At 41.4% G+C, this 22,908-nt stretch overlaps 1 protein-coding gene across 4 annotated transcripts in view; it reads left to right on the top strand.

Annotated features, from left to right (window-relative positions):
* Window positions 1–22,895, top strand: part of GIT2 (GIT ArfGAP 2) — a 69,711-nt gene extending 46,816 nt beyond the window's left edge. For 2 of the 4 annotated variants that reach the window (XM_083146293.1, XM_083146286.1), the window contains exons 16-20: window positions 1,391–1,480; window positions 5,891–5,973; window positions 8,419–8,607; window positions 18,218–18,281; window positions 18,891–22,895. In XM_083146293.1, the coding sequence (XP_083002419.1) occupies window positions 1,391–1,480; window positions 5,891–5,973; window positions 8,419–8,607; window positions 18,218–18,281; window positions 18,891–19,103 (639 nt within the window). In that variant the 3' untranslated portion in view covers window positions 19,104–22,895. Of the gene's footprint in view, window positions 1–1,390; window positions 1,481–5,890; window positions 5,974–8,418; window positions 8,608–14,164; window positions 14,291–18,217; window positions 18,282–18,890 lie in introns of all 4 variants that reach the window. The other 2 variants (XM_083146316.1, XM_083146300.1) reach the window with 2 other exon arrangements.
* Window positions 22,896–22,908: the final 13 nt, after the last annotated feature.

Here is a 22,908-nt window from a genome sequence, read left to right as displayed (position 1 = left end):
TCATAGGGAGCTGCTGAAGGGAGTCGTACTAGCTTTCTGCGGCCCGGGGAGTACTGCCAGGATAGAGGCGCTTGGCTGGGTTGACACCCCTCAGTGCTGGGACCAGCTGAGCAGAAGCAGCGGGAGGACAGCCCGGGTGAGCAGCAGTAGCAACACCGCTGCTGCTCACCTGTCGCTGTCCTCCCCACCTCATCTCCCCAGTCCGACTTTTTAAAAGTTGGATTGAGATTGTCAGAAACAGGCCAAAACCAGTCCAATTTGGTGCCGTTTACACACACGGATTGCTATTCCACCAATCCACGTGGTTTCCGACAGGTTGGAGCATTAAAAACAGTTGGAAACTGACGTTTTCCGACAAACGTCAGTTTCCGACTTAGATTGAATGTACCCCATTGTGTTTATATATCACAGTTATGTGGTGAGGGACAGGATTTGCTTCTGTTTGTCCACATATGTTATGACTGGCAGCCCCCAGCACTGGTTTTGCCTGTTACATTGCCCATTAATAATACGAATCGATCCTGCTCCACCAACCCAATGCACACAGGGGTAGATGTATGAAGCAGTGATAAGGGAGGAGAAGTGATAAAGTGCCTAGTACGTTATCACTGGCCAATCAGCTCCTAACTGTCCAATATTAAACCCATTATATATACTTACCAGTCAGGAGCTGATTGGCCGGTGATAACGTACCAGACACTTTATTACTTCTCCTTCCTTATAACTGCTTCATAAATCTACCCCACAGTTTGGGAACAACTGTGTTAATAAAAGTTGCTTATTATACCCTGAGAGCACAATTAACCATTTATATATTCATTCCTATGGTGGAATAGTTATTTCTCTTGCAGTTGGTATTTTCAAAATAATCTTTGTTATATATGGAATAGTTCCCCCATGTTTACGTATAATCTGAAATCATTTTTTTACTGAAAATGAACCTACTATCACACAAAGCATAATCCCCAATAAGTGTGTGTGTATTGGCGGTAATGCATCAGTGTTCATTGGATAGCCCCTGGCGAACCTATTAGCAACTGTAAAGTACAGCTGCTTATAAAATACCCCCATATTTTTTTCGGACTGATTTAGCCTCCTCTACTGTATAATCGACCAATCATTTTTTCTGTTTTAATCATGGGTCTGTTTACGAAAATAAAATGTAACATTTCTGGTTTAATTTCAACAAATATAGTAGGACAGGGATAAAATATGAATTGAGGGAACACTGCTGAAAAAAATGCAACCTAATTCATGATTACACTTGCTATGTGAGTAAGCAGCATTTTATTTACTTCCGTTCTCAAGCCGCCATCCTTACGAGTGTGTTGACTGCCTTCGTTTTATTTTTGTTTTTGGGTATCTCGAGTTGTTTTCTTTTTCCCTTCAGATCGGGAGGAGTGCATATGTGACCTCCTCTTCATCCCTGCCTTCCTTCCCCTCCACGCTTTCCTGGTCCAGAGATGAAGGCACACGAAGGGTTAAGTACCTTCTAAGTCAGCTCTGCTCACTGGAGACCTTTCTCCCTGAGAGCCCCACATCTCTTCTATTGCCATATTTGCTAACAGTACTTTTTCCTCTGCATGAAGCAGCAAATCCTCATTGTAACCTCATCCACCTCTCCCCATCTACACTTTACAGCCATTTAATGCTACCAGCACGAAGCTCTATATAACCAATCTTCACAACAGTATGTCTTGTCTGCACTCATTCACTTCACTGTTTAAAAACATTGCTGGTCATTTCCATTCACTTTCTAGCTGGAGCTGTGCAGCAGCTCTGGGAAAATGAGTGGAGATGCTGAGGGATACATTTTGCTGTCTGTGTGCACAATGCTACAGGCCTGGTATGGATTAAACCATGTATAATAAAAATATGGAATGCTGACACAATATTCACCTTTTTAAACTGCACTATGGGGTCTTTTAAAGTGGCAGTAAATAGAGTGGGGAAGTGGGCCAGTGGCAAAGTTGCCCATGGCAAACAATCCGCTTTGAAGTAACATTTGTCATGTGCATTCTATAGAAATAGGCGTAGCAGCTGCTTGGTTGCCATGGGAAACTTCTCCACACTTCACCTACTGCTTTGTGAATGTTTTCATGTTTACTTAATAGCGTCTCTTAATACTGTATGCATTCAGTTTGCTTTTGTTTTTTTTCTCCATTAAGGTGTACATATGGCATAGGATAGATAGATATTCTGTTCCATGAAATTAAATGTCCTTACACAGTAGCCTTTCCACAGACCCAATAGTTGTGTATTTATATACATTGGAGTCTCAGGGATAATTTAACTAAAGCTTCTACAAAGGAATAGTGGTGATGTTGCCCGTAGCCAGGGCCGCCGAGAGGGGGGGGAGCGGGGACTATTTATCCCGGGGCCCTGGACCGACCCTTACCTGGGCAGCAGCAGCAGCACACACCTCCACAGCATGTGACTTTAGAGTGTTTTTAACCCCCTCTAAACATTTTGGGGGAGTGGCCTAATCATGGTAGGTGACCGCGCCTCCTGCAATTAAACCACACACCCAAAATTTAACGGGGCCCGGCATACTTCTCAGCTGCCCTGCCCATAGCAACCTATCAGATTCTATCATTTCTGTATTTCATCCTAGAAAATGATGGACAGAATCTGGTTGGTTGCTATGGGCGATATCATCCGATTGAGCTGCATGTATACATGTAGGACATCGCTAATGACTCACGTGAGTGTGTACCGTTTACAATTGTATACTCTGGACGATAAAATGGAAAGCTGTTGTTATCGTTTAAAATGTTTGCTACTGTGTAAGCACTTAACACCTGCCCTGCTCTAGTCACTGACTTGTGTTACTATATTGTTACTGTATTTCTTATAAAACATTTGCTTATTTTAAAATTCTGCATACAATTACCATCGAAAATTGTTCCATGTCTTTCTAGGGATCTTTAACCACTTATATTGTTTGGTTAGAGAAATGTTCTTAATAATTTGGCATGTAGAGGTTTTAATTTAGAGTTGCACAGAAGTCAGCCATACCACCTACATCCACCCATTCAGCTGCAAGTGGAGATGTACAACTCTGAATCACCAATAGATGCCTATGCCCGGGTCAGATGCAGCGGTGCGAAAAGTTAAAAGATCCATCTGCAAAACTGGATTTGTATGCAACTCTGAAAGATGGACAGAAATGATAGGGTGATTTATATATGAACGGATTGTGTGTAAGAAGTGAGGTTTCTTATGTACAAAAATGTATTCCATTTATTTATTTATTTTGAACTTGTGTAATAACTTATTTTCATGTACTGGCTTGTACATAACCTCCGGTAATTTATTTTCTAGCTCCCCTTTCAACCATGTAATTGGATCATCACTCTACATTGCACGGAGATATGTCACAGATATATTTTAGAGCAATAATAAATTAGATACATCAGATATTAGACATAATTGATAGTAGAACTCATCACTGTATTGGGTCAATGTGAGATCTGTACAGAGAAATCTGTAGTGCAATGTTATCCAGTAGGAAGATGAGCTGGAGATGTTTATCAATAGGTTGTTTTTCATAATACTTTAGTGGCTTTGGGCCAGATTCTCTAAGCTTCAAAAGTGATAAAATGGAGAGTGATAAATAGCCAGCCAATCAGCTCCTGTCTGACATTTTTCAAACACAGTCTGTGACATGGCAGGTAGGAGCTGATTGGCTGGCTGTTTATCACTCTACATTTTATCACTTTTGAAGTTTTGAGAATCTAGCCCCAAGTATATATTCCTCAGTGCACACACATGTAACACGTAGGTAATGTATATGACATGGTCTTAATAAAATGTACACTTAAGCTGCTCATACATGTGTGTCAAGTAAGTTGAGCGATATTGAATTTGGCCATGTACACAACCAGCCATATAACACCAGATCCTGTGGGTTCGGAGTATCCAACCACATTCTTCACTGAACCATATTTCTGCTCCGCCATCTTTTTAAGACCCTAAATGCTTTATTTTGTGGCTAACTAAAATGGCCACATTGTGTGACGACATATATGAGCTGCTTAATGGACATTCTAATTATTTGTATTGTTAACACTGTAGTTCCTGTGGGGTAAGTGAAATGCAGTAATTTAGGATTAGGAACCATCATTTACTCAACTACATATGAAAAAATTATGTCATTTATGTCTTTTCCTATTGGACGTGTCTGCATCACAGCAAAACATTATGCCACGTCTATCAATAAGCTGACATTATGACCCAGTCTGGGGCTCTCAATGCGCATCATTGGGTTTGGCTATGTATTACTGGAATTGTAGGGCTTAAATGGTTATCTCGGTACTTGTGTATTATCACGGCACACACTAAGCAAATTGCTTGCTTAGTGGGCGATTCTGTGTAAAAAAAATCGCATTGCATGTGATTTTTGCATGTGATGCGATTTTCCGATGTAATTTATTCAATGCTCTTTTTTTGCCCACGGGCAGTGCGATGTGGTTTTATAGGGTGCGATGCCATTTACTTTACTATACACTTACATTTATTATTTATTTATTTACAGTTTCTTATATAGCGCAGCAGATTCCTTTGCGCTTTACAATAGTAGACAGTGATAAAACAAACTGGGTAACAACAGACAGACTTGGAGGTAGAAGGGCCCTGCTGCAAGCTTACAATCTATAGGGATATAGGAGGGAAACATAAGGACAGGCATCAGTAATAACATAGCAGTCCCACCAAGTTACAAGTCCAGAAGGGAAGCTATATAATACATAAGTGCCTCAGAGGGTTATGCGTGTAGACCTTTGAATATGATAGACTTGCCTGAAGAGGTAAATTTTCAGGGAATGCTTGAAAGTTTGGAGGCTAGCGGAGAGTCTTATTGTGCGTGGAAGGGCATTCCATAGGATGGGAGCAGCCCGATGAAAATCCTGTAATAGTGAATGGGAGCTAGTGATCTTATAGGAGATGCAATGAGATTTAGGCACCCCTGACTATCCACGCCACCCCGAAGCGTGGAGTGCGGCGTTGGAACGCGTCCTCCCAACCTTTTCATACCCCCACTATCCACGTCGGAGTGGAGTTGATTTTATATAGTGTGGCGAGCGCAGTGAGCCACCGAGCCCGAAGCGTGGTGAGCGGACGCGGAATATATGTAATGTAATCCGCGGCCCCTCGCAGGGCTTGCTGTGCTCGCCACGCTTTGGGCTCTGTGGCTCGCTGCGCTCGCCACACTATATAAATTCAACTGCTCTCCGACGTGGATAGTGGGGGTATGAAAAGGTCGGGAGGACGCGTTCCGACGCCGCTCGCCACGCTTCGGGGTGGGGGGGTGCCTAAAGCTCATTGCATCTCATATAAGTGTATAATAAAGTAAATGGCATCACACCCTATAAAATCGCATGCGATATTTTGCATGCGATCGCACTGTCCGCGGGCAAAAAGAGCAGTGAATAAATTACATAGGAAAATCGCATCACATGCAAAAAATCGCATGTGATGCGATTTTGCCTACGGTGCCGTACGTATGCAAATTGGGCACCGTGATAATACACAAGTACCGTTATCTCTTTATTGGTGAGATGTACTAAGCCCTGAAAAGGGATAAATGGAGAGTGATAAACCACCATCAGCTCCTACTTGTCATTTTTCAAACCCAGTCTGTATTGTGACAGGAGCGTATTGGCTGTTTATCACTCTCAAGCTTAGTACATCTGGCCTTCTGTCATCCAACAATATAATGGCCAAATTCATATCTGGCTCTCATGGATTGTATTTTGTAAACCCAATATGAATGTTTTCCTCCTATAGCTGAATATATATTTTTCTCTCTTTTAAACAAGTCTTCTTCTCACAAACAGCAGAATCGTGTATACATACAGTATAAAGATAAGTGTCTGCTCACTCACTCTAGGGGTCAAAAGTAGAGAAGCAGGCCAGTGTACCAGAAAGTGACTACGATAATACTGTTCATGAGGCCGACCTGGAAGAAACAAGGTAAAGTGTGTCAATTTGTAGGAGTGAACTAGTGTCTCTTATTACATTGATTGACATTATGTTGTTACTGATCTTTGTATGTGGTGCTGGTGTGAGAAAATTGCCCATGATGCCTGGCTACCTGCACACATAGAGGAAAACTCCGTAAACTTGTTGCTCTCCCATGGTCTGTAGACTGTCTATACCAGGGGTAGCCAACTCCAGTCCTCGAGAGCTACCAACAGTTATCGTTTCTCATGTCCCCTCACAGAATCACAAGTGAAGTATTTAGCGCCACCTGTGGATCTTTTAAAATGTCAGTCAGTAATGAGTGCATCTGTGTACCTGTGAGGTGAGGTGAGGTGAGCTGCAAAACGAGGACTGGAGTTGGCTACCCCTGGTCTATACTCTATACTTTTGTAATTTCCTGGCCAATAATCCACAAGCAACTTTATATCAGTCCTTATGGAAATGGACGTAAAGGCGCCCATTCATACAAACATATTTGATTTCTGTGACCTTTGTTTGAAGAGCTTAAAATTTAGTTTTAAGCTCTTCAAACAAACAAATGCTTCAATGATTTTAACAATTATCATAAAAAAGGAAGATAAATGCAAGACTACATTTAAAAATAATTCTGTTCATTTGTCACCTCTATTGGCAACATTAAGGTTGTATATTTTAACCCTTTGAGTGCTTTGACAGCTGTGCAAATATCTGCTAAGAATTCCAGCGTGATTTATATTTGTTCTATAAATTTAAATTAAAAAATGTTGTGTAAACTAAGATTATATTTCCTATCTAAAGTAAATATGACAGATCATTGTGATAAAAAAAAAAAAAAATGTTTGCTTGGCAATTTTCACACCTATTTTGACAGTCACTTGGCACTCAAAGGGTTAAATATGACTGTAAAGCCCTACATAGAAATATGCACATAACATGAAAATTTGCTCAAGGCTCTTCCATGTCAGTTCATCCAAGAGTGTCCACCGCCTATCTCAGATTTCTACAAAAAAATGTAGTCAAGAGAGGATGTCAAAACAATTATTTCTAATAAATATCTCGACTGTCTGACAGTTGATTTTAAATATAGATTTTTCAATTTATAAAAAAATTGGGTACTTGTTTCCTAGCACGGCCACACCGATTTTTACATTGATTGAAATGTGAATAGGGTCCCTGGGACCCTATTTTACATTGGATTTAATGTAAAAGTCTCCCCAGACCCCAATTTTAACCCCCCCAACGGCACCCCACGATTGACGCCAACCCAAAGCGTGGCGGTACGCGTCCTCCGACCTTTTCATACCCCTACTATCCACGTCGGCGTGGAGTTGTGAATATAAGGTGTGGCAAGCGCAGCGAGCCACCGAGCCCGAAGCTTGGCGAGCGGACGCGTATAACTTCACAGGTATACGCGTCTCCTCGCGGGGCTCGCTACGCTTTGGGCTCGGTGGCTCGCTGCGCTCGCCACACTTTATATTCTCAACTCCACGCCGACGTGGATAGTAGGGGTATGAAAAGGTCGGAGGACGCGTACCGCCGCCCCTCGCTGGCTCGCTGCGCTTGCCACGCTTCGGGTTGGCGTCATTATAATGGCACAAGACCAACGCGATTACAATGTTAAAAATATTTTAACATTGAACCCTATGGGAAAATCGGGTGCATCGCGTCGGTCGCGTTGCGTGCCATGTTAATGCCCCCGACCGACGCGATGGACCCGATTTTGCCTTTGCCGGCAAAATGGACCTGATTTCAAAGGAAATCGGGTCCATCGGGGGTAATCGTGTACCTTAAGTTAAGGTACACGATTACCCCCGATGGTGGCCGTGCTAGGAAACAAGTACCAAAAATTGTACAAAAATGTACTATTCACGGATTCTCGTATAACGGATGTTGATTAAGGATCTCTTAAAATTTGGACCCTTAAGGTATCTTTTTCTCCCGAATCCGAAAATCCAATAAAATATTAAACTAAATAAAGAAGCCGCAAATAGTAAAAAAAAATGTAATAAATTGAAAAATCTATATTTAATCAACTAATTGTCGACAGTCTAGATATTTGGCAGAAATAGTTGTTTTTACATCCTCTCAATTAAATTTTTTTATGTAAATATCAGAGACTGGAAGTGGACATGTCATTATTTATTTATTTTTTGGTTGAACTGATGTGGTATGACCTCTAATAATGCAGAAACCTGACAATGCACTGTAGAAATAGATCAGTGATACAGCTGCAAGTATGTTTTGTATCATTTTATAGAGATACACTGTATAGCCAACATTTAAAAAAGAAAAAAAAAACATCTCCCGAACCAATCATTTGTGATAGAGAGAGCGGCATTGGACACGTCTGATTCAGCCACATACTTGGAGTGATGCCTTACACCTAAATATATTCCTGTGAACCCTGCAGTGACGCAACACAATGCACATGTCTGAATACCCTTTCTGTCTATGTAGTTCAAGTAGAAAAGTGAGGCAGAGAAGTATGCAGTGGCACGGGGAGGGTTCCATTCCAGAAATGGACAGTTCAGATGTAGAGATCAGCACCACCCTTCCCAGCACGGAGGATGTCATCCGCAAAACGGAACAGATTACCAAAAACATTCAGGAGCTCCTGAGGGCAGCACAAGAAAACAAGCAGGACAGGTAAATGGGAAAGGGCTTCGAGGGAGAAGAATGGGGACACATTTTCTTGATTGGCAACCGTATAATATCAACGGAACCATGCGGGCAATGTTGTAGTACTATTTAAAGTATATATGTAAAGGTGTTGGCATGATAACTTGATGCTTTATGATCATGTTTCCAGTCATCATGCTGACATTGTCACAGTGTTGTTATAGCATCACAACAGTATGGTCCCATTGATGTCACACTGTGGACAGGATATCCGTTCATTATTTACCTGTAGAACGTGATTGTGGCTTTGGTTACTATATTGGGATTCAGTCGTACACTGCTTTATATAATGCTGACTGCTACGTGGACAGACATCCCAGCAATGATTTTAGTATCCCTGCAATGTCTATGGACTGAAACAGATAAAAATGTTACCTTCGCAAATGTGCAGTTATAAATCACTGGTCATTAGTTACCTGTACTCAGTGTTTCATCATCTTTTAATTCATAAATTCTCTTACATGTTCTATAGATAAAGTAAAGCAAAACATTTTAGTTTTAGGGTGGATGTAAATATATACTTTTACCAGTTATTTATAAAGCACACACCTATTCCGCAGCACTTTACAGAGAATATTTGCAGATTCCCTCACATTCACACTATGGTTATTCGTGTTGGGAGCAAGTTGACACATATCCACAGTGTGTATATACTGTATATGTGTATGTATATGTGTGTTATGGCAGTGTTTAACAAGCAGTGGTATCACTGACATACGCCATGACTAATATGTAAGGCCCTAGTTCCTTGCGTTTCCTTGTGAATATTTGATCCATAAAGTCTGTCCAGCTGTGTGTGAGATGTGCTCTCTAAGTGATGTGTGCTGGTAATATATAAGCATAATCTATAGCCTCTTCCATTTTTAACCACATTATTGATATATTACAGTACAGGTTGTCACTTATGAAGATTATCACCTTAGTAACCTACATTTATCTACTTCTGTATTTAGTATTAGTATCCACATTAAATGTTGTGTAAGGAATGACTTTTCCCTGCTGCAGTCTTTAATAATTATTTGAATGCTTGAGTTCTATGGCCTCATTCAGCTTACATAGGACAGTGAGCAGAGAGAGACAGAGCAAAATGTACCACAGTGAGGGGGTCAGTACCAGTGCAAGCAGTGTATGCGCATCTATTTTTATGTAGCAGTGGTACTAAACTCAAGTCCTCAAGTACTACCAGCAGGTAATGTTCTGTGGATTTCTTTAATTCTGCAAAAGTTGGGTTTATAAATTTTGTTGGGTCAGTAATTCTCACCTGCTTCCACAAACCAAAATCCTTAAAACATGACCTGTTGATGGGTACCTGAGGGATGATGTTGAAAACCACTTGTATAAAGCAGTATGTTATGGAGAAAAAGGTCATAATTAAATCAAGAATATAAGTATTTCATTTGCTCCATGTATGGAAAGCAGCGTTTCTGGGAGCCTTTAGAACCGTTATTTAGCACCGTGGTTACCAGACTCGGTCCTTAAGGCACCGATAGTCCAGGTTTTTAGGATATCCATGTTTAAACTGAATGAGATACTTTTCAAATCATATGTGCTTAACAATGCAATCTTTGCATTAGCTTGGGTAGCCTTTTAAACCCTGCACTGTTAAGGGGTGTACACACGGAGAACTTTTAACAGTAGATTTTGACTAGACGGTTAGCCAAAATCTCCCTATTTTTCTCCCGCTTAAGGTCCATACACACTGGGCGACTTTGCCCAGCGTGTATGGACAGCGATGATGCCAATCATCGCTGGGGGGAAAGCCGCTCAGTGCATACACACTGAGCGACTTTCCCCCTGCCCGGCGTCGACGGAGGGGGGAGGACGGCTTTGCATAGTGCAGAGCTATGCAAAGCTGTCCTGAAAGCCGCTCCTCTGCTGGTATTACCAGCAGATGAATGGCTTTCCCGGCGATGATGCAGGAGTGCGCAGCAGCGCTCACCACTCATCGCCAGGGCATACACACTGGGTGGCTTTGAGCTGAAAGAAAATTTTGACTATCATAGACTATCATTGCTTAGACAAAATTGCTTGGTCAAAATCTCCAGTGCATCTAGCCAAAAGCTCTCCCAAAATTGCTTAGTCAAAATTGTTCATTAGTCAAAATCTCCCCGTGTGTACACCCCTTTAAGGACAGAGTTTGGGAATCTTGCTATAGTCTACTGATGATGAGAAAACAATAGCAAATGTGTATACACTTGTCCTTTATTTAGGCTAAAACACAGATCTGTGAACATGGTCTCTTGGTCCTAATGCAACAAAAGTTTGTTTTCATTTTAAACCAGGAAAATACATTGTGTTTACATAGATACATTGTATGTCACATTAGTATCATAGCAAAGATTCTAATTCTTCAATGTATAGGACATTCTGCACTGAGCTGTCCGCTGTGTTCTGGTGCACAGTATACTACCTGAAGGTGCCCACACACGGTGCGATTATTGCGTGTGATGTGAACATTTCTCTTGCATCTAGCAGGGGACACTGAAGTGAAACTTACAATGGGTATAGATTGGTAGTCACTGGGAGCTGGCACTTTTAAGAATTTTAATCAGTGTGACTGTCTCATTCCCTCTGTACCCCTCCTACAAGCCAGTCTTAGATTAGTACCCTCGGGAGCTGGTTGCTTTTTTCTGGGCTCCTCCCGAGAGGCATGTTGTTGTTCGTTAGGGATCTGCTATCAGCAAGGGACACTCTAATAACTCCCTGTTCTGTGAGAAATGTATTCCTCATAGTCAGAACTGTGTACAGAGCCAAGACTACCCTGCACGGGCATTTCTGCTCAATAGTATTCTGTGCAGTCTCTCAGTAGAGCTCCCTTCTAGAAAGGACAGAGAATATGCTAGGCAGTCTACTTCCTCTGACTCTGAACTAGCCTGGGCCCAGGCATTGGTTAGGTCAGTATCTAGTTTATATAAGGTTTTGGTCCCTGAAAGTCTTCCCTTACACAGCCTCAGCCATCTAAGAAAAGATTACTTATCTCTGTACTACAATCTTCACAGAAAACTATTACCCCACCTTCCAACTGAGGGTGGGTAAGTTTACTCAGACTTCTGAGGGGGAACTATTTTTGGAGGATACAGACAGGGCCCGATTCTGGTTTGCTCGGTAAGCTGCGAACATCGCATCTCTGCATCAGATAGCTGGGCAAGATGGTGGTGGCCTTCAAGGCACTACCTTATGGCCGTTTTCATTCCAGGATGTTCCAGCTCAATGATCATCAGATTGTCTCTGTCACCAAAGTCATGGCTGTCTCTACTTTGGTGGTTGGGCTCCTGCTACCTTCTGCAGGATGGAGACTCGCAGTGTGGAATTGGACAATGACGCAATCCTGCGCAGTGTCACCCGAGTAGCATTTCGAAGGTCTTTGGGCTCCACAAGAGGTTCGGTTACTAACAAGTTGAGAGAGATCCTTTTGGCTCTCACAACAGGTTCATCATATTCTTCAAGGCAATAGGATTCAAGTCCAGTCTGACAACGCCCTGTCGAGGCATACATCCATTGCCAGGGAGGCACGAGAAGCCGTATGACCATGCAAAAAGTTTCAAGGATCTGGGTGTGGACGGACACCAATGCGGCCACTCAGTCGGTCATGTTCATTCCAGGGAATTGGGAGGCCGGCTACCTCAGTCAGCAGGACATGGATCCAGGGGAATGGTCTCTGCATCCTTATGTCTTTCGGTTGTTGATTTGCAGATGGGGTCTTCCTCAGGTTGACAAGCTTCCCTTGTATCTAAGCCACTCTTGGAATCCCGACACAGTGGCAGTGAATAGCTGATGTAGCTCCTTGCAAGTCTGCTTCCTCTGTTACCTCGTTGTCTTCAGTGATCAAGAGAAAGCCTCTTAGAGTTTTCTTGATAGCGCCTAACTAGCCCCACAAGGCTTGGTACTCCAGTCTCTACCATCTGCTGGTGTACAAACCATGGCCCCTTCTTCTGAGGGAAGATTGGTTACAGCAGGGACCTTCAGTCTTTTCCAGACTTAAAGCATCTTCATTTGACAGCATTGTTGTTGTGTGGGGTCTTCTGAGGAATAGAGGTCTTCCATCATTAGTCTTCCCTACAATGCTCACCATCCGTATGTCCCATAATTATCGTATTTGGACAAATTACCTTTCTTGGTGTGAAAGTAGAGGTTTTTTTTTTACCCTCTGACCTTCAAAACATCTCAGCTCCTTCTTTTCCTGCAGCCAAGTTTAACTGCTGGTTTGCATCTTGGCTCTTTAAGTTTCTACCCTTTCTGTTATATATTCTAGGTGGTTTGCACAGTTAACAGACTTGCAAAACCTTCTTTCATGGGTTAATACTGTGGCAACCACCGTTCCCTCGTCCCGCTGCTCTTTGGGATTGGGATTTGGTTCCTTTGTTCTCACAATCCTCTCTTTTTGAACCTCTGGAGTCGTTGGAGTTAGAAGATTTATATTGGGTGGTTTTTCTGCTTCTAGCTTTGGCTACTGCTAGGAGAGTTTCAGCCTTAGGAGCTCTGTCTTGCCATCCTCCATAATTAATATTCCATCCCAATAGAGCAGAACTGTGTACTAGCGCTTTTCTTCCAAAAGTAATTCCAGCTTTCACATAAATCAGCCTATTGTGGTTCCTGCCTTCTCAGATGAATCTCCTTCTTTAAGGTTTCTAGACGTGGTACCGGTGTTTTAAATTTAGTTTCTTTATATGGACAGAGCTACTTCTATGTGGAAATCAGATTAGCTCTTTGTCCGGGATGATGTTGCTCTGCCGGCTACTGGGCTTCCAAGCAGATGCTAGTACGTTGTATTAGACAAGCTTACCTGGCCGCATCCAAATTTATTTCAGGTGTTGAGCGGCTATGTGGTCAAGCCACCATACCTTTTTGCATTTTTACAGTTGTGATACCTTTTGCAGCTTCTGTGTTGCAATTTGGCTGTGTAGTTCTGCAGGGTTCTCAGAGCTCTCCTGACCTGGTTGGGAGCCCTGGGACATCGCCATTGTAAGTATCACTCCAGTGACCCTTGCTAGATGGAGAAAACAGATTTTGATACTTTCCGAGAAATCCTTTTCACTTAATCCACAGGGGACATTGGGGACTCAATATGTTATCTGTTTTTTCTCTTTCAAATTCTGTATTCTACATTCCCTCTGCCATCTCTCCTCGGACACGGTTACCAAATCCGGCTTGTAGGAGGGGTGTTGAGGGGGAGGAGCACTGATCAAAATTCTTAAATTGCCAGCTGCCAGTGACTATCAATCTATACCCATTGTAGGCATCACTCTAGAAAAGGATTTATCGGTAAGAACCAAAAATCCAGTTTTTAGTTCAGACCGCATTGCATCTAGTTCAAATCACACTGGGTTTAGTTATCGGGTGTAGTTCAAATCGCACCTAATGTACAGTCCAAATTGTATGGCTCAAATCGCACCTAGCACACATTTCACCATGTGTGGGCACCTTTATTGTCTGCTTGTACAAGGAACTTCCCAACATTTCACTAAATATTTTTATATTTGCTTTTTTTCCCCCTCTGTCCTGTCCTACACTTATCCTGACACAGGGTCTTTGAACGTGAAAGTGTACGCAGACTGAGGCATAGCCTTGGCTGTTTTAGTACATTGGTTCCTTGGGCAGAGAAAGCCCCACTGCCGCCATTGACCCTCCAGCAGCCTGACTCTACCTCCTGGTACTCCAGCCTCTGTCCCTGTCTCCCAGGCACAGTGACCTCTCTCTTTGTTTTTGCCTGTCTCTCTTTGCTGCAAGCTGTAATGCCTGTTAGTGGATGTAATCTAATCAATTTTATGTTTGCCAGAGAGAATATTCTGTACTGCATGTGTTTGCTAACGTTGCAGGAAAAGATTTCTTTTTTTTTCAGGGGCAACAATTTGCTTTCCAGACTAGCAGTGCGAATGTTGCACCTCTATAATATATTACTAGTTAAAAGTCTGTCAAAAGGACCACTTCTGCAGTGTACTGTCACTTTGAAATGTGACTTGTTAGCCCACAAACTATCCACCACACCTAGTCCCTATCTGCTCCAATGTCTGTCTTTACAGCTTCCTTTCTCCATATCCAGAAAGTTTGAAATGGGCCAGTGTCCCTGCAATAATTGCTTACACTTTCAGTTATGATATCTTTTAGCACAGTCATTTGGTCCGAGTGGCCTCTAGTGGTCATCGGCTGTACTTCACCTCATAAAGGTGAGATCATGTTCTGATGAACACTTACTGGTGCATTATACACTCCATAGTTACCATTTAGATGCTCTCCCGTTATGCATTGTTTGGTGCATAATAGATACTACCATTAGAGACCAGTTTCCCAGAATATAACATGGCATAATCACATTACCTTTTAGTGGGTGTAGATTGAAAGGTCTACAGTGTCTAGTAGGTCAACCACAAAAGGTTGATATGTTCTAGGTCGACATAGACAAAAGGTCAATATGCAATATTTTTACATAGTCAACAGGTTTATGTGGAAAAGGGCGAGACATGAAAAGGGCTACATTAGTGTCGTCATTTTTTATGTCAATGTTGACACCTGTCATCATGGACCCCCAATTAGTGTACCGCTTGCCCTTTGGGCCTTGAGCCTTGCTTTGCTCGTCACAATTAACTGTTCCAAATGTAGTCCATGTGGATGGTAAATTATGAAACAGTCCAAATAATGGGGGGAAAAGTGCTAAAAACGCATGTTGACCATGGTCACGTGAACTCTGTGTAAATGATGAAATATTGCATGTTGACCATTCGCATGTCTAAATTTTCGCTGTCTACCTAGACACTGTAGACCTCTCAAACGCTTCCCATTTTTAGCAAGGCCTATAATGTAAGCATATACATTTCAGGTTTGTGCGGTGTAAATTGATCTTGACACTACAAAGCAAACTTACGTTACTTTACTGATTTTTAAATCACACGTACTGGTAATTTAAATTTGTATGCAGTTCATTTCTACAAGATGGTCTTTTCTTTCTTGAAACCTAGTGCCAGGTCCCGCTCTACAGGACTAGCACTGACCCCAGCCTAAGGTACAGGTCTCTTCCATGGAACAATGTATCTCCTATAGCCCTGTTACACAGTGGTTACTGGGTTGCACGAAGGAAAGAAATCATGACTGTGCTGCACAATTGTCATACTAGAATCAAGTCCCTTCATTGTGAATCCACAATGTTAAGATAATGATAATCTATTTGCAAATTCCAGATTCTGTATTTTGCAATGTACAGTAGAACAAACTAACAAAACAGGATTATTTTATTTTATAGAAGGTTTATCATGTGCTTAGTATGTGTGTTAATGGAATGTGTTTGGATTTGAGTATTGCAAGACCCAGAAACATCCAGCCCTCTAGCTGTTGTCATTGATGATTACTCCCCAAAGCAGCCAGTTCCTGGCCGACTAACTATAATCCAACAATGGCTTGAGTGCTCCATGTGATTTGTCTCTGGTATTATATTGGTCTAATATAATATAACATTGCTTGTTTGTGTGTGCTGTTTACATCTAATTACCTCTTGCACAGCATTAACTACTTGAGGTTGTGTTATCTGTGTTGATGCTGAAAATAATAGCTTTTAAAAGTTTTTAAAATTGCTTTAATTATTCAGTTTGTTTTGTTCCTATTATTTGGGGTATTGCCTACAATATCACGCATCCTTACTACACCATGTGGACAAAAGTGATTGGACTCCTGCAGCAGACACGTGTTCGTGAAGGTGTAAAATAGGTGGAGGAGCACAGATTACATAATTTGCTAACTAAATAAAATGACTTGCCGGAAAGAGTTATCCCAAGTTTGAAAAGGGGTCATCGTAGGCTGCTTGATCAGAAGTATGAGTGAGAGGCATTGTGGATGTTAGGTAGGTCTATAAATCCACTGTGTCCTTGGTCATTAATAGTGGAAGGACAACAGTACTTACAGGAATGCACCTCTACTAGGAAGTCCCCCAAAACAGCAAGCCATGGTCCAGAGAGTGCTAATCAGGGAGCTGCGAAAGCACAGGATTCGTCCCATGCATACCATTGCAAACAAGTTCCAGATGGACACTAATGTTTTTTTGACCAGAACACTTTGTAAGGGGGCCCATGCAGCTGCTCATAAACTTCTAATCATAAAGAAGAATGCAGGCCAGCAACCATGTTGGTGTAAAGAGTGCAAAAACTGGACAGTGGAACAATGGCGACGAGTGTTATTCTCCTGTAATCATCCAAACACAGAGTATACATTAGCTACAGTAATGCATGGAGGTGGTGGCGCTATGCTGTGAGGCTATATTAGCTGGTTTGGCATGGGTCCTGTAGTCTTGATAACTCTGCTCTCTATATTGTGGCTTTGAAAATGACCAGTGTTTTATCAGGATAAAAATGCCACCTGCTATGTTTCCAGGGTGACGCCGCACTGGTAAACAGAATGCACTTGCAACTGCAGGGCTGTGGAGTCGGTAGATAAATGGTCCGACTCCGACTCCTCGTACGGCTGCCCCCGACTCCTCGACTCTGACTCCTCTGTATTAATATGCAAATGTATTTGATACATTCCTTGAAGGAAAGAAAGGCAACATACATATTATTACTACAGAAACTAGAGGCTGGGAAGCCAACAGTTTACAGTATTGAACAGTTTAAGCAAAGGACAAACACAATGTTTGTCCGCTGGTTTGCTTGCTCGTCACCGTTCAATTCACGGACACAAGGAACGATTTCTTTACCGAATCGTTACTGGCGATGAAAAATGGTGCCTGTTCATCAATATGAACCAGCGTAAGGAATGGCTTAGCCAAGGTAAACAAACACCCCGCGCATGAAACAAGATCTTCATCCGCGTAAAAAGATGTTGTGCGTATGGTGGGAGAGCTTGGTTGAATGAAATTTTCGAGGTATTGAAAACCTTATTGAACGTTTGAAATAAGTTGTAAACTACAAGGGAGAATACATTTATAAGTATTGGTGCTCCGAATTGTGCGTTGCGTGCCATATAGTGAAGCACATGAAAAGCAAGTTCGTTTTGTGGTTACGTGAGGCACTGCATGCATTGGTCTATATTCTTACAGTAGAGAAGTCATTAATTATAATTTTTGGAGTTGGAGTCGGTGCATTGTTTGCCGACTCCGACCCCAGGTACTCGAAATTTGCTCCGACTCCACAGCCCTGCTTGCAAGCTCAGAGTCCAGATCTAAACTGCATTGAGAACCTCTGGGATGAATTGGAGTGACGGGTGCATTCTAGAATGAATAGGCTTTTTTCTGTGTCAGAGTTGGTCACTATACTTAACACAAAATTGCAAAACATACTGCCTGTTGTTGTCCAGGAACTGGTGGTCAGTGTGTGAAAAATGAGCATCTACAGTAATCGCTGCACCTGGTGGGCCTACAAAGTACGGATGTCCATAAAATCTTGTTGATCTATTTGCAGTCAGTGTCCTATCACTTTTGTCGACATAGTGTACTTTGCAGCTCTAATAGGCCTTTCTCCAGGCCATGTGTTTTATCCCTCCAAGATGAGTATACGACTTATATATATCAGGTCTCATTGGCATTTTATGTATCTATATATATATCTATATATAGATATATATATATTCTAAAATAACCTGTTTTCTGCCCTTACAGCTATATACCATGCTCAGAAAGAATACATGTTGCAGTGACAGAAATGGCTGCCTTGTTTCCAAAGGTAAGTCTTGTAATATCATTATTGGCGATCTTGTGTAGGGAAGAGCTGTGGCATCTTTAACATGTTAAATTACATGAATGAAAATACTGGTATTTATTATGACCAAAAGAAACTCTCAAGCTTTATTTTAGGACTCTTTAGTAAGTATTTTTTATTGCGCCCCAAGGTCAAAAGTTTCTTAATGTTAATTAACTATCAGATTTACAGCATCGTTCAGCAATAGGCCTCAGGTTGGACCTAGACCGCTCAAGATATTAAATAACATATATGTATATATTTTATAAGACTCGACACCGTAATTAGGACTCAGAATTTAGGTAGTACGTTGAGTGCCCCCTTTTATCACCCCCTCCCCAAAAAAAGCACTGTGGAAAACGAGGCAGATGTATTAAGTCTTAAAAAGATATAAATGTGATGGTGATATATCAGCCCCTAACTGTCATTTTTTCAAACCGCCTATAGCGTGACAGGAGCTGATTGGCTGGGTGTTTATCATTCTTTATCACCCTTGCGTTTATCTCTTTTTAAGGTTTACTACATCTGCTCTAGTGTGTTTAGCCTACTCTATGATGATGGTCTTATAAGTGGCGCTCTCTTATGTTTCCTTAGAAACCAAAGTCGGACATGGTGAGGACATCGCTGCGACTTCTTACATCTAGTGCTTATCGGCTTCAGACTGAGTGCAGGAAGACGCTGTCTGTAGAATCCATTCCAAGTGCTGACATCCAGCTGGTGACGCAGCAAGTCATTCAGTGCGCCTATGATATTGCCAAGGCTGCCAAGCAATTGGTCACCATCACAACCAAAGAAAATACCAATTAAGTGACATTAGTAGCCTTTTATTTTACCTACAGGTGGCTTCATTTGACCTTTTGGATTGGTATGGTATTATTTTTTAAAGAGGCAGGTTCATCTTAAAATTATCAGTATTACTATTTGCATGTTTTACTTCTTGTGGTTTTTCTGGACTGTAATGTTAACCTACTGCCTTATATGTAAGCCTGCTCCATTGTGCGACATCTGCAGCCATTCTGGAGAACTTTCATTTCGTTATTTCCTTTATATCGCTGTGAGTTTTTAAACATTACTAAAGTAGTTTTCTGTATAATATTGCTGAAGTAATTGGACTGCATTATGTGAACCTATTTTTATTACAACATTTGATCTCTAGCTTGGATATTGTAAAATAATACAAATGTGCTTTCAAAAGGGTCCGGGTGTAGCGGGCTCTGCAGTTGCTGGTCCAGCTGTCATGAAAGTGCGAAGTACAATACTGGTTTTCATCCAGAACGTAATCATGTGTTTGCGCAGTGAGCAAAATCCAATCTCCGTGGAGTTATGTTACTATATTTGGGAATCTTACATTCATTATTTTATATGTAAAATTAAGCTATAACCAGGGGGGGTATTTGATAAAATGTGTGGAGCACAGAATCATATGGTTTATTTGAGAACGAATAACCTAAAACATTGACTAATTCAGATTGCTGTCCTAAATAAGTCTAAGTGCCTGTTCGTGTACAGATTACAGCCACATTTCTACAGCTTCAGCATTAATATATTAACCACTTCATGGACTTATTATTTGATATGGGAAGGAGTCCAGTATTATCTGATACTTTTTTATATATGTACTGCGCCAAAAAAAAAAATCTAGGTTCTAAGGTAGTATAGATAGATATCGTGGAAGAGAATATTCCATTCAGCTGAAGTACAATCCTCCGCCCAAAGTATGCAGGGGAGATTAGTTGCCAGTTACAGGGCTGTGAGACATGGTTACATGACAACTCTCTCTGCCCAAGATGTTGTGGGACAAAGGTTACTCCCATGTATTGTTATGCTGTACCAGAGTATGCAATGGCTTCCAGTTTTGCTATAATTGAATCAAGCTCTGGCTGATCCACTAGCTCTCTCCTTGTACCTGTATGGTGACACCACGGCTACAGTAGGCAAGCAAAGACAATATGTGCATTACTTTCACTGAAGCAGTATGATAATAGCTTTTGGGGATAATTGTATGTGAAACGGAAGGAGTTATCCGAAATATTATTCTTAATAGATTTGATATGTTTATCTTTTCTGTCAAAAACCAACTTCATTTTAATGGTGCATACTGTAGGTGTTGACAAAATGGGTTCCAATGCACTGCCTGCTAACCACCGACCATGCTGTCCTGTCATACACATGGGTCAGCACTAAGCCAGTTGCACATTACATGTCAGTAATATCTCCTGATAATGTATGGTTTATTTGCATAGCAACTAAACTGGTTTTTGAATTTTTAGAAGAAATGTTTATTTGGAAAATACTTATTAATTAAAGGGTTGGGAAGGCGGTTAGAATAAAATCTAAACTGCAGCATACAGACAGTGTTTGTCCCTTAGGTGGCTGACAGAAGTGTTTACATTCTTAAGTAAAACTGAAATTGGGTAGAAATAAGTGAATGTGTGACTGTGTTCTGATGATCTTAGAATACTGGATGCCGTATTCTGACTGTCTGTGCCAGTGTATATTGTTGTATGTAGGGAGTTCTTCCTTTTATGGCAAGCAGAAGATTGCTTGTTCACACTAACAATGGGCTTGATTTATTGTTGCATATTTTTGTAACATCGCTGCTATATCTTAAGATGCAGCAGTGAGGCACTAATAGTCTAATGCAGCAGGAAGCTTCCTGTCTTAACCGATGTCTTTTGGCTGCTTCTGTAGGATCTGAGTACGCTGCATCGGATCATTCTACTATGGGACAATCACTCAGTTAAATAATCCTCATGTTACTCATAATGATCGCTGTGGCACCATAGCAGAGACCAGAAATCTGCATCGGAAGCCACAGACCCTGCCTTCTGCACTCCTACCAAACAAGAGGTGACCGGTCTCTGTTTTGTGAAACTCAGCCAATCACTGCCTCCAAATGGCTGCAGACTGGCACTCACCTGACGGCACACTGTGTGTAAGGACACAGGATCTGAACCCTACATGCAACGCTTTCCCATCATCTGAAAACTGTGAAAGTAATCTAAACTGTGTCTAACAATGAATTTGGATCAATGTCATCTATACATTTTGGAGCCACAGTGCCGTATATACCACTAATATCCTCTTTAGGAAAGGCAACTTGTAAATAGGGAAAGCTGATGGGAACCATGTTAATGATTTGATGGCATATTACATTGAATGAAAGTGCTTTAATAACTTGACATACAGACCACTAATGAGTTCCTCCTCTTTTTCCCATAAGTAGTGTTCTCCATGTTTATTGTGGAGATATGAGTGTCACTTATCAGGAGCAGCAATTCCTATGGTAAGACTCTGGACAACCTGTGCCTCTTGAGGTGGTGCCCCAGCATGCTTTGCCAGGTAGTTGGCAGAGTACATGGGCTGTCCATAGTAAATGCTCTGGACAACTTTCCACTTGGTATAAAGTCACTGAAACTCAACATGCATTTTTAAGGAGAAGCTATTATGGGCCTTATTCTGGTTCACACTTAGAGGAAAATTTCTTCTCAAATGGACAAAACCACGTGCACTGCAGGGGGGAAGATGTGACCTGTGCAGAGAGAATTAGGTTTAACATGTATAGAGAGTTAGATTTGTGTGAGTTATTTTGTTTCTGTGCAGGGAAAATACTGACTGCTTTATTTTGACACTGCACTATAGATCTCATTTTGAAGAAAAACCCCACCCACATATAATTCTATCTGCACATGTTATATCTGCCCCACCTGCAGAGCACATGGTTTTGTCCATTTGAGAAGGAATTTGCCTTTAAGAGTGAACCAGAAGAAGGTCCCATGTCTAAACAAAGTCCAGACCCATACCTGGAGAGGTGCAAGTGACCCAGGCCTGATCTATAAAGCCACCAGGTAGTCTTGGTAGAACTGCCTAATTTGTTCCATGAAATTCCATCTCAGAATTTTTTTTGCATCAACTGACATTGTACCATTATGAACAAGACAGGTACCTGATATCTAACCACTGACAAATCTGAAATCACTAATCTTTATCTGACAGTATCCTGGGTACTATTGTCATATGGCTAAACCTGGTGCTTGGCATTTAATTCTTCAGAATGCACAATTCAAAAGTATTAGCACTTTTCTCTTTCCCCACCCCAGAGGTGGAATGTAATACAGTCCAAGTTGGCCGAAGGAGCGGGATACTGGACTAACTTACGAGTTCGGCCAGCATCCCAACGTCTGCTGGACTTGAATTGTAGTACATTCCACTGCAAGTGTTTTTGAATAGAATTTTTTTCTACTATGACCACTAGCATTGTTTAAATTACCTCCAGTGCCAAAATATATGAAGTGTCAGAAACATGTAAACATTGAATTTATATTGTAAGATGTGGGATTGCTGTGGGATTGCTTTGGTTTCTAACAGGGCAACAAACTTCTGCAGCTTACCTAGTAAGATTGCATTGGACTTCTCATTTATAAGGTTCTTCATAATACACTTTAGCATAGGAAAATGTAAATGCCTTTTGCAATCTGTATTTATGTGGTATTATTGATATATACCTTTTTTGATATTGTATACATTATTTACCTGTGAATTTTACCTTAGGTTTTTATTTTCAACTTCTAGCCGTGCAATAAACTGTTTTCAAAGTAACTTCTTGCCTCAA

This window comes from Crinia signifera, chromosome 1 (genome assembly GCF_055691185.1).
Source record: "Crinia signifera chromosome 1, ASM5569118v1, whole genome shotgun sequence".
NCBI lineage: Eukaryota > Metazoa > Chordata > Amphibia > Anura > Myobatrachidae > Crinia > Crinia signifera.
Note: the sequence above shows the minus strand (reverse complement) of the source record. Positions and strands in the feature narration are given on the sequence as shown.